General features: G+C 30.7%; 1 protein-coding gene across 1 annotated transcript; it reads left to right on the top strand.

Moving 5' to 3' along the window:
• The first annotated feature begins 41 nt into the window (after positions 1-41).
• LOC139505631 (uncharacterized) lies at positions 42-11,433 on the top strand. Its single transcript, XM_071295120.1, has 9 exons — positions 42-274; positions 1,837-2,026; positions 2,411-2,571; positions 3,422-3,567; positions 3,993-4,095; positions 5,006-5,110; positions 6,221-6,352; positions 9,127-9,343; positions 10,830-11,433. Exons 1-9 carry the CDS (start codon positions 161-163, stop codon positions 11,147-11,149), a joined length of 1,488 nt encoding a protein of 495 aa, XP_071151221.1. The 5' UTR covers positions 42-160; the 3' UTR covers positions 11,150-11,433.
• Positions 11,434-12,569: the final 1,136 nt, after the last annotated feature.

The following is a 12,569-nucleotide window of genomic DNA, read 5'->3' as shown; positions in this document are numbered from 1 at the left end:
ATGAAATAAATTGTTTGCGTTTTACTTCAAAACATGCTAAATGTCGGAAACAGCATATGAATTCGCGCATTGTTGATGGAACTACTTTGCTCGCTTTGTTTGTGTTGTGGTTGTAAATCGGTCACGTGCAGCTGATCGTCTGTCAACAATCCAACTCAAGATGTGGAAGATAGACGCAGGGGTTTTAAAAATTGGTGGCAAACAAGCAGTAGATGAAAATGGAAAGAAATACCCGAAGGTTAAATCCGTCAAAGGGAGTAAATTTGTCTATTTGGTAAGAATTTGTTGGAAATCAATCGGCTTTAGCCCACGAACTTGCGAGTTCGCTACATTTACAACTATCGGCTCCCAACTATCAATATTCGCACAGTATTCACGTATATTTTTATCCTATTAAACTTTAAAAAATGTTAAATGTCCAATTTATAATCTGATTCTAAAGTACAGGACATCGCTACTTTTTAGATGTCGAAATGAATGTCGTCTTGTTAGACAACATTCAACAATTAGACCTGCGCATGTGTCAAAAGTTAAAATTAAACTTACAAAAATTCCGAGTAGGCGTGCCTACATAAAAATATTGTACGCAACACATACATTTATATAGTTGATTTGCATACTTTATTAACAAGAAGATAACACCCTTAATGATGTACAAAAGTTAAAGAATTTGATGATAATATGATCACTGTACATATATGAGGCTATTTTTATATAATAAAGAATAAATATATATATACAGATCAAAGCCCTATGTGGGCGGAGTTACCGGACTACATCGTATAAAGCAACAAGTATTTTTACATGGGTTTATTATGGAGTTCTATTTTTAGAAGATATATAAATATCAAAAGATATACATAACCCTCACGTTAATTAATTTGTAAATGTAATGTTAATTCTTTTGGAAGTTTATTCCTGGCAAATTAGGCCATAATAAATAATAGGTTTGTTTGCCCAAACGCTACCTACCCAGAAAAAAAGCTGCCTACTCAAATTCTTTTATTGTCCTGATTTGAAGAAGTTTTTTTTAATCAAATAGGCATGAAGACTAGTAAACATCTGATACTTCAATTTCTTTTTTTGAAAAAAGAAAATGCCTACCTACCTACCCACTGTCTCAACCTTTGGGTAGGGTTTGGGCAAACCAAAATATTTTATTAAAGTGTGGCCTTATCTACACAATTATTAAAAGTGTAGTTGTTTAAATTAATACAATGTCGAATCGATGCTGGTTTCTTCTAAATTTTAGAAAACTTGTACTGAGGGGGAGGACAGGGGTAAAGGAGAGGAAGGCTGGGAGAAAGGAGAAAAAATAAAATATCTCTTTTTTCCGGTAAATTAAAAAAAAAAAAAGGAGAAGAGGGAAAGGAGAAGAGGGGTGGGAGAAGGGAGAAGGATACCCCTGTTCTCCCCCTCTGTACTGGGACTATTTGTTAAGCCATAGGCTCTTTTAAAAAATTTACAATTTTATCATATGGTAAACAAATCTTCTGAATATGTTTTGGTGGGCATACAGATAGTAATAAATCAAAAATTAAAATTTATTTCTACAAGTACAATAGCAACATCAAACAAATAAACGAACGCAAAAGAACAAATAAATCACCACTTTGTCTAAGGGAAAGTATTGTATACTTGATGGATAAAGCATTTGAATGACACACAGAGACCAATAGATACATGTATAATTTTGTTATTAATTAGGATTATTGAAAACAAAAAATCAGTAATAATGGTATATATACATAATTGACACATTCCCTGATTCAATTCTGTATTCTATAATGTGCATGTAACATATCATGATAAGCATATGTATTCCTTTTTTTGTAGATTTATTTCATTGGTCAGAAGAAGGGACTAAAACTGGGGAAAGACAAATATACAGGTTCCATTGAAGTAATCAAAAAGTTTCAGGCCAAACCCTCCAGAAAAATAACCAAAGAAAAAGAGAACAGGCTGCCAGCAGTAACCCATATTGAGCCCAGTTTTGGTAAATCTGTTGAAGATGATAAATTGATTGGTAATTTATTTGAAATTTTGAACTAGCATATGAACAGTAGGAACTTTAAAAATAATTTGGTTCTTACAGTTTTATATTCATGTATATAATTGTATTTCATTATATTATCTGAAATTAAAGACAATTAGTTGTATTTTTTTTAATCATTATAAGCATGATAAGTTGATAATGTACAAAAATATATTTGCATGGATTTTGTGATCTGCATATAAAATGGTATTTTATTATATAATTCCATTCTCAATTTTATAAAGCTTTTTTAATTGACTTTATAATATCACTGTGGACATATTAAAAAGCATGCAAAGGTGTAAATCATAGAAATTGTGTACTACATGCAATTTATTGTAAGTCATTATCAAATAATTATTTGTACTTTAATAGGTGAATTTACTGTTGATGCTCAGACCCTTTCTAGCCCACCACAGGAATATTTATGCAGGACAGTAAGAGAGGACTGGGTTGTGGAGATAAGAAATAAGATACGTGAGCAAGCAGCAATCCCACAGGGGACACATCTGCCTGTGCTAGTGGACCCATCTCAGGTACTTTTAAATACTAAAATTTGAAACATAATTGTAATATTTATGGTTTGCACTCCAGGCATGTAATACATGTTGTTGTACTTTTTAATGCCTCGCTGTAGCAATAAGTTTTATCCTTGTCAGTTTGTATAACCTAAATTTTGTTTATGATCTCCAACTTCAGTTTGCCTTAACCATATTGTTGTAAAACTTAAACACAAAATTAATGCTTATTACCAGAAAACACAGTTTAATATAGAATTTTAGTGGTGTCACAACACTTTTGCCGTTCTAGAGTTATGCCCCCTTTACAAATTGAAAAATTGCTGAATTTTTGGTTTGTTTCTGTAATCTAATTTACGGTTGACCACTCTAATTGTAGATCAATTACAATATATACAAAATATAATGATATGATGTCATCATCTGTGTCGTCCAAAGAAACATTGGTTTCTAGACAATAACTTTAGTTTAAGTGATTTTCAAGATTCAGGATGATATTTTGTGTATAAGTATTTTGATTGCTCTGAAATTATACCACAATGTTTAATACCACAAGTAGAAAGTTGGGATTTATTTCAGGGGTTATGGGGCCAACAGTTAATGAATTCAGGGCCAAAAACAACAATCATTGTAAAGCCTGGGTGTGTAAGTGTATTGATCTCTCTGTACATAGTTCCTGGATTGCAGATTGTAAATTAATAATTTACACTGTTTAATGGTTAAGTTTTTTTTAAAATAAGTACAAAATATAACTAAAATACACACACGACTGTTTCAAAATACAAAATTCTTTTCTACTACTTAAGCTGTCATATACACCATAAAAATGATGAGAAAATTTTGATATGCATATTAACATTTATTTCAGTGTTCAGATCCTGAGAAATTTAGAGGACAACTTCTAGAGAGTAATTCAGAGATAAAATCTACTGATTTTACTCTTTACTTGCTTGGTGGTAATCACCTTGTGGCTGCTATAAAGGGATTACAAGAAGAAGGAATTAAAGGAATTGGGTAAATTGGTTTTATCACTTTTTTGTGTTCATTAACTTTTACAGTAGCCATGTAATTTATGAATTAACTTAATTATGTTATTATTACATATATATATATATGTATACAATATATATATATATATATATATACAACTCGTCTAAACATCAACCCAACAATATCAGATCTATATTATATGTAATCTGATGCATGATAACATGACATACAATGAGTTTTAAATGAGTTGATTTGAAAATAAGCATATGAATATAGCTGAATTTTTAATAAAATAAGATAAGGGTTTTTAGATTTTTACACACAAAAGTTTTCTTAAAATATAGAAAAACACTCAAAGAGTGTGCATGCATAACTTGAGCAAGACAGGACTCATATGCCTAGCTCACAAATATTGGATGTTAATTATTTATTTAGTAATTCCTTTGCAGAGAATTGGATGTGTCAGTTTATGTAGGTTTAACACCAGAGGAAGCAAGACTGTTAGGCAACAGACATAACTTTCAAATGTCAACTTTGCCAGTGACATTGCAAGTAAGTCATTTTACCAATAACCAATTTCACTCTTATAATCAACTTAATTTTAGATTTCATATTCCGTAAAAGCATAGCAAAATTGAACTTCATATAGTTTCAGTCCAAAATTTGAAGTGCATAGCAAATAATTTACAGTACTGCATGGACCAACACTAAAAGAAACACATGTAGCATACAATGAAGAAGAAAAATCATTAACAAATATTATTACATTGGTTGCAATGAATTACATTGATCTCCCAGTTAAATAAAAACCGATAATTTCACATGTGAAATAAACATGGTTATTTAACTCTCTGACGTCATACAACTATAGGCGTTGTCAAGAGGTCGATAACGTCGGATCAAAACAAATTGTCAATAAGTAGGAAAAAGATATAATGCCTTACATTTTCTACATTAATTTCTTTAAAAATAAATCATTAGACACTGTAATCAAAAGAATAACTAATTAAAGAAATCGAGCATTCGTAAATAAATGTGTTGTTCGTCACTCGTTGAAATTTTTTCTCTATTTCAATTCTTCGATTAGTTATTCTATAAATACCAATTAGAAATAATTTAATTTTGGATGTAACATGTCTTCTGATTGGCTGACGTTATTTTGTCATCAGCCCATAGACATAATTTAGTCATGTGACTGTGACGTCATCAACATTTTTTCATGGTTTTCTACAGTTTAAAATGGAATTTAGAATTAAATTATAAGGAATGACTGTAATACTTTTTCTGTCAATTCGAAATAACATAATAAATGTTATGCACACTGTTAAATAACCTGCTACTCGTTTTATTCAGTGCACCAAATTTTTTATGTTATTTCTTCATAGACAGAAAAAATATTACAGTCATTCCTTATATAAACATTAGAATGCAGCGTTTAATAGGTTTACTTCTTATATTGTAGCAAAAAGTAGAACAGGCCAGGTTGTATTTTAAAGCAGGTTCCAAAGGAAAAGACTTGGTGGAACAAATAAGAAAAATAAATATGCAGACAGATATCAATAAAACAGTAAGTGATCTTAGGCAGTCACTGAGAAATTTTTGACCGACATTTTAGAGAGAGAAAAAGATGAATATGAGACAAATTATCTTTATATAAGTCAGCTATGCACTGTGATCAGTTTCAGATTCAAACTTCCTGTTCCTGCTTCCACTAATACCTATTTTTAGACTAAATTATCCACTTGCGGAGGAGGTATCATCAGTGAGCAGAAGCTCATAGTTTAACTTGTATCATACTGTGATCTATATATGTCCATTCAACATGTGAATAGACATTATATTTTCAATATATTTATATCGAGGAAATGTTGACAAATGATATGCCTGTCCATGTCAAGATTTAAATATACCCAGCATGGCATGATATAGTTATTTCAATTTTTATAAAACAAATTTGAATATTTGTACATCAAGGCAAACACATATAACACAGTAGCTATTTTTATATGAAACACAAATGTCATAAAAAAGGAACTGTTTCCCTATGTTAGAAATTAATTGAACTTGTCTCAAAAATGATTTCATTTAATTTCTTAGCTTGAATCATCATCTGTCTGTTTGTCGAAATACAACTTGTGTTGCTGTTTTATGGGAATAAGAATATGGCTTTGTTCAAAAAGCAAAATAATAACTTCGCATAAAAATGCATAATAAATATCTGAGATAAATTTCATGAGTCTGAAAATATGGTGACAAATTCCCAAGAAGTCAAAGTTTTGAAGAGTGTATAGAACATGGTACATGTAAGTCTTCCAGTATTTTAAACAAGAGTGATCATAATATTAAGGGTCATATAAAAAAGATGTGTTATGATTGCCAATGAAACAACTGTCCAAGAGATCAAAATGACGCAAACATTAACAACTATCGGTCACAGTACATCCTTCAACAATGAGCAGAGCCCATACCGCATAGTCAGCTATAAAAGACCCTGATATGGGAATGTAAAACAATTCAAAAGAGAAAGCTAACGGCCTTATTTATATAAAAAATGAATGTGTACAATATGTAACTAAAATCAGTTGGATCAAATAACTCCTACTTAATTTTAGGATGAAGGTAAAATTTGTTAATTCTACATTGGCATTTAATGTTATATTTTTATTTTTTCCTCCAGAACTTAACTGAAGACAGCTGCAGCACAATTAAAAGTATGGCGTCATACTCTGAGAGATGTTATATTTGTTTTATAAGTTTAGTGAAAAGATTTGAAGCTAAGCAGGGATGTCATAAGAATATTCCACAAAAGGTTTGTAAAATATATGTTTATTTTCTAACAAAATCAGTAAGTTTGTGCCTTTCACAAAATTGGCTGGATTAGATTTGTACTGTCTAAGGTTGTTACTTATTACCTGTACATTCTATAAATGTATATAAATCATATTGGCAAAGTCTCACAAACATATGATGTGTCAATGATTTAATTTGAGACATGGTATTTTTTTTATATAATCTAAAACCTACCCAAACTGGTCCGAGACCACAATTGTCGTCCCTTGATTTTCGTTGTTCACGAATATAGTCCCTATTGTTAACAGTGGGTTACTTGCCAATAATTTTTAAACCCCTTCCAAATTTATTTCTCCATGTTTAATGCCTCAAATTGTAAGTAGTGGGGTGAAATTACACTGTAAAAAAATTTGGGTCCAGAATTTTACAGGAAAGTAGTGATTTGGTCCAGCTGAAAAAGGTTAAAAATTAGCACTTCGGAAGCTGTCAAAAGATTTCAAGACACCCTAAACACAAAATTGTCCATATTTTGAGTTAGAGGCGATGAAGTTTTCTATAATTTTGATATAACTTGTCCCAAAAGTAGTACAACACACTGTAAAAATTTCATTGAGAAAGCGCAGGTGGGATTTTTTTAATTTTCATTTATGTTCTAAAAGAAATGCACTACGAATTAATTGTGTTCTCGGACCTAAGAGGTGAAGTCTGTAAATATAGAATCTGTACTTTGGCAACTTCCCTAAATGATTTGGTGGTGTCAATTTGTCAAATAGCATGAAACTAAAGGATTTAAACTTTTATTTTATAGAATTTCTTCAAAAATGACAAATTTTAGCATTTTATGGTCAAAATAGGCATTTTAAGGCTTTTTCAATATTGATGCAAACATGGCATCCTGACTTTCTATCTGAAAGGTTTTCATGTGTCAATACTTGTGTTTCTATGCCTTTATCTAGTTCTTTTACTTGTTTATGAACTCAGAATCTACAGAAAAGAAGATTATCTCAGACAATATGTACAAAATGTGTTGTATAAATGACCCTTGTCTAACGCCCTGTTTGGATGAAGTCAAAAGTGGGGTTCTTGGTACATAAAATTTGAAGTCCACAATCAAGAGCTCACTAAATTTGTATCAAAAGCACTTTACAATGTCTATTGTACCTGTTCCATCTCACATAATATCTTTCTTTTCTTCTGTAGGATAGCAAGTGGTTTAAATATAAGCCTGTTGAGACTAAAATTGCATTCAAGTTTTTCATTAAAAAGGCAAAATTCTTTGTATCAGACCATACTGTCTGTAAGAAAAGTTAATTGCAAGAGTCTTTCTGTGCTCAGATTTGTTGTATCATGTCACATGAGTATAGAAATGATAAAAAAGACACAATTTTTTATTTCTTATAGCCTCAATATGCATTTTTTAATGTAAATATGTGGCACGGCCTAAATTGACCCTTATTTTTTTCCAGTCTTACTTGGCTTAAGACCCTTTTAAACTAATATGATGTGTTATTTGTGACTTTTCTTTCCATTTAAAGTACATTCAATACATATGTAAGGATTATTTATAACCAAAAAGCTTCACAAATTTAAAATTGCTGGAAAAAATTACATCTTTATGTAAGGCCCCCTTTCATTGAAAAACCTCAATTTTTAGGCCCAGGCTGATATAAATTTGACTTTTGAATAATTATGCTAAGTCTGATAAATCAAATGAGTACTCTATTGCTTTAAGTACATAATAAATGATATATTAGAGCATTTAAAAAGTATTTTTTGGCAATATTTTAATTTTCAAAGCCCAAAATGTTGATAGTTGAAATTATTCAATTTTAACGTCAAAATTTAACACGCAAAGATGAGTATAGAATTTAACATATTGTCTATAATATATATCCTATTGTTATGAAACTTTGCAAGCAGTGTTATAATTTATTAAGCTTTGGTCATACCAAGTTTTTTTAAGATTTGTCAACTCTTTCTATCCTATTAGGTCCGAGACCACAATTGTCGTCCCTTGATTTTCGTTGTTCACGAATATAGTCCCTATTGTTAACAGTGGGTTACTTGCCAATAATTTTTAAACCCCTTCCAAATTTATTTCTCCATGTTTAATGCCTCAAATTGTAAGTAGTGGGGTGAAATTACACTGTAAAAAAATTTGGGTCCAGAATTTTACAGGAAAGTAGTGATTTGGTCCAGCTGAAAAAGGTTAAAAATTAGCACTTCGGAAGCTGTCAAAAGATTTCAAGACACCCTAAACACAAAATTGTCCATATTTTGAGTTAGAGGCGATGAAGTTTTCTATAATTTTGATATAACTTGTCCCAAAAGTAGTACAACACACTGTAAAAATTTCATTGAGAAAGCGCAGGTGGGATTTTTTTAATTTTCATTTATGTTCTAAAAGAAATGCACTACGAATTAATTGTGTTCTCGGACCAACTGTTCATGGTTTTACACTTTGATTTGTAAATCAAGCTGAAACAAGGTATGTGAAATAAAAAAGGAATGAAATACTGCCAACAGTATAAATAAAAAGAAAATATGTCTACTGTGCACTGATTAATGCTGCAATTTGTAGAAAAATAAACAATAAAACACGATAACATCAATAGAAGTGACGTCATGAATCCACTATGAAATTTACTAACCCCTACTAAACCATAGGGGTAACACGGTCACCACATGACACTCTATGTAAAGAATTCACTACACCCTATAACGTTTATTTAAATCATCTGAATTATTCAATTTTGTTAATTAAATTACCTTTAAAACCATTTTCTGTTACAGCTATTTCGGGCTTTACAAGGTCTTTCTGAGGAGGCCACATTTTCCTACTTAAGCCTTGCTGCCGAAGAGGGGTTGGAAAAAACAGCTGGAACTGTTGACAGGATTAAGGCTCGAAAAAGCCTACAGACATTTTTATGTCAGACAGTAAAAATAAACACTTGGGAAGAGGCTTACAAAACATACCCTGAGGTGTCAAGTAAAATTGAAGAACTAGTTGGTAAGAACATAACTATTTTTAAATACAGGAATCATATGTTCAGTCAAACCTGTTTTAAATAATCATGATCTTCCAAGGGAGAGCAAACATCTGGTGATATTGTACTGTAAGTGGTCTTTATATTTATGGGTTTATTTCAGATAAAATACACTACAATGGGTATCTTGATTAAAGCATTTTTACACATGATATTACATACATAAGGTGGTGGCCATTGCAGGTTTGACTGTACATACATCAACAACAATGTATAGTTTATATTCTAAATAAGAAAATTCTATTTTTTTGTAAGAACTATACATCAAAGTAACTTATATAACAAGTAATGTATATAGATTAATGCATGGCCTTTTCCATATCAGCCTGGGTATCATCCTGAGACCTCCATATCAGCCCGAGACGGAGTCGAGATGTTGATATGGGTCTCGGGATGATACCCAGGCTGATATGGAAAAGGCCATGTATTAATCGCTTAATCATATACTTCCGACAATAGTTTTATGTAAGGCAAATAAACAAATGCAATAACTAAAACAGCCAAAAACTTTATCAAGAAGTTAAATTATTAATCAAATATACTATAATTGTCCAACAACAGCATCACTACCTCCATATATATTTATGGTAGCATTTTCCAAAGAGGCATTTTGATACATTGAAAATTTTAAAGAGTTTTATGATCATTATTACTCCATGTTTGTTGTACTATAAAATGTTTTATAATTGTCGATGGCATTTGCATGATTTGTTAGCAAGTACTAAACTATCTCCACAAAAGTGCCCGTAAATTTTGACGTCATAAAAAATATCTGACGTCACAATGGAAAAGTAAACAACCGATACCGAAAACACTGAAAGTAACTTGCACGAGAGGCATTATTATGGGTTTTGATATTCATATCATAATAAAAAATTTGACGTTTGGATTGAATTAAGAAACTGTACTCAAACTAAATGTTGCATCAAGAAAAAGAAAAACAGCTAAATATAGAACAGTAGATAGTTTCATTTTTGATACTGACTGTATCATGTGGAATATCTAGACGAGCCAGTCATTATCAAAAACGAAACTACCTATTATTCTGTTTATCGGTAATTATGACGTCACACAATGTATTGCCTGATATTTTCAGTGATACAGCCAGTAAGTTGATACTTGAATATATTAGGCAGTAAGATCAAAGAGAAAATATACGAATTACTGATAATTTTATTTCTTGCGCATTCATCACACATTTAAATCTGTTATAGTTAAGTTGAGTCCTTACAATTAACTAAAAGTAAAAAACACAATATGATGTAAAAGATTTGTATTTTCAGCTTGTCTATTGTCAACAAATTATACTCTGCCTACCTATTGTAAGCAAACATCATAAGCAAGCAAGTTGATCAAAGTTTTGTTTTACATGCTTTTATGGAAGAGCTGTAAATAAGATCTAGACATTGGTTTTGAACAAATGAGTTAGATACTTATCTTTTATTTCAGAAAAAAAAATCAGACGCAAATTTGTACCAGAAGTTTTTACTGCCTACTGTAACTCACTGACAACAATACCAGTGACAGTGTGTAACAATGGTGAAGAGTCACAAGTTTCTGCTCCAGAACAGGTCGACATAGATGAAGCAGCAGCAGCTGATACACAACCACCTGCTCCTGAATCCTCAACTCAAAATTTTCAGATTGATATTTTTATTAAAAGTAAGGGAAAGGAAATTGTAATTACTGAGGAAGCACAGAGAGTTATTGATTTTCATAAATCTATTTTAGATAAAGCTCTTACAAAAGTACTTCCTTTGGAAGAGTAAAATAATTAAATATTAATGTAATTTATAATTCACTTCTAAACAATTTTCTAAAAGCTTCATTATATTGTCCTCAATTATATACACTGTAGTGTAATAGATTAAAAAAATAATCTGAAAATAAATATCATTTTCTTTGTAAAAATAGAATAATCAATTAAGATTAAGCAAGGACTACACTAGTAGATAGGAGTTGACAAACTTATTTTGAAATGTAATTTTGAGTGGGTCAACAGTGGAAATCATATGAAATTTTTTACATTGTCCCACAAAATTTAAAAAAAAAATTACTTTGACTTAAATGTCAGATAAAAACGGACAAAAAATTTACATTTATTCACAATATCCTGCTCCTGAATATGCTAATAGAGATGACTCAGAAGCTGAGACATAACCTGCTCCTGAACCTTCAACTCAAAACTTGATATTGATATTAAAACTAAGGGAAAGGAAATTGTAATTACTGAGGAAGCCCACAGAGTTGTTGATTTTCATAAATCTATTCTAGATAAAGCTCTTACAAAAGAACTGGGTTTGAAAAGTAAAATAAACCTTTAATGTAATTTATAAGTCAAAACTAAGGGACAGGAAATTATAACTACTGAGGAGGCCCACAGAGTTGTTGATTTTCATAAATCTATTCTAGATAAAGCTCTTACAAAAGAACTGGGTTTGAAAAGTAAAATAAACCTTTAATGTAATTTATAAGTCAAAACTAAGGGACAGGAAATTATAACTACTGAGGAGGCCCACAGAGTTGTTGATTTTCATAAATCTATTCTAGATAAAGCTCTAACAAAAGAACTGGGTTTGAAAAATGAAATAAACCTTTAATTCAATTTATAAAGTCAAAACTAAGGGAAAGGAAATTGTAATTACTGAGGAAGCCCACAGAGTTATTGGTTTTCTTAAATCTATTCTAGATAAAGCTCTTACAAAGATATTTACTTTGACTTAAGGTGGTACCTAATACTACAGGGAGATAACTTTGTAAAATCAGCAGAACGTTTTAATGACGTTGTGTTGTTAAGGGAATATTAAGCATCTCAATGATCAAAATAAGTGTTTGTCAAACTGCTATATAACCAGTGTAATTTTTCTGATTAAACAGATGGTTCAAATTATTTGAATTTTTTATATTTTTGTTAAAGGGTCAAAGTAAATACTGTGTCAAAATTTTATGAAAATTAAACGAGCCAAATTAATTTTAGTGAAAGTGTTGGGTATACCACCTTAAATGTCAGATAAAAATGTTCAAAAAATATACATTCATTCACAATGTCCTGCTCATGAAAATGCTAATAGACATGACTGATCATGAAACTTCAACTCAAAATTTTGATATTGATATAAAATCTAAGGGAAAGGAAATTGTAATTACTGAGGAAGCCCACAGAGTTGTTGATTTTCATAAATCTATTCT

This window comes from Mytilus edulis, unplaced genomic scaffold (assembly GCF_963676685.1).
Source record: "Mytilus edulis unplaced genomic scaffold, xbMytEdul2.2 SCAFFOLD_294, whole genome shotgun sequence".
In the NCBI taxonomy this organism is placed as follows: Eukaryota; Metazoa; Mollusca; class Bivalvia; order Mytilida; family Mytilidae; genus Mytilus; species Mytilus edulis.
Note: the sequence above shows the minus strand (reverse complement) of the source record. Positions and strands in the feature narration are given on the sequence as shown.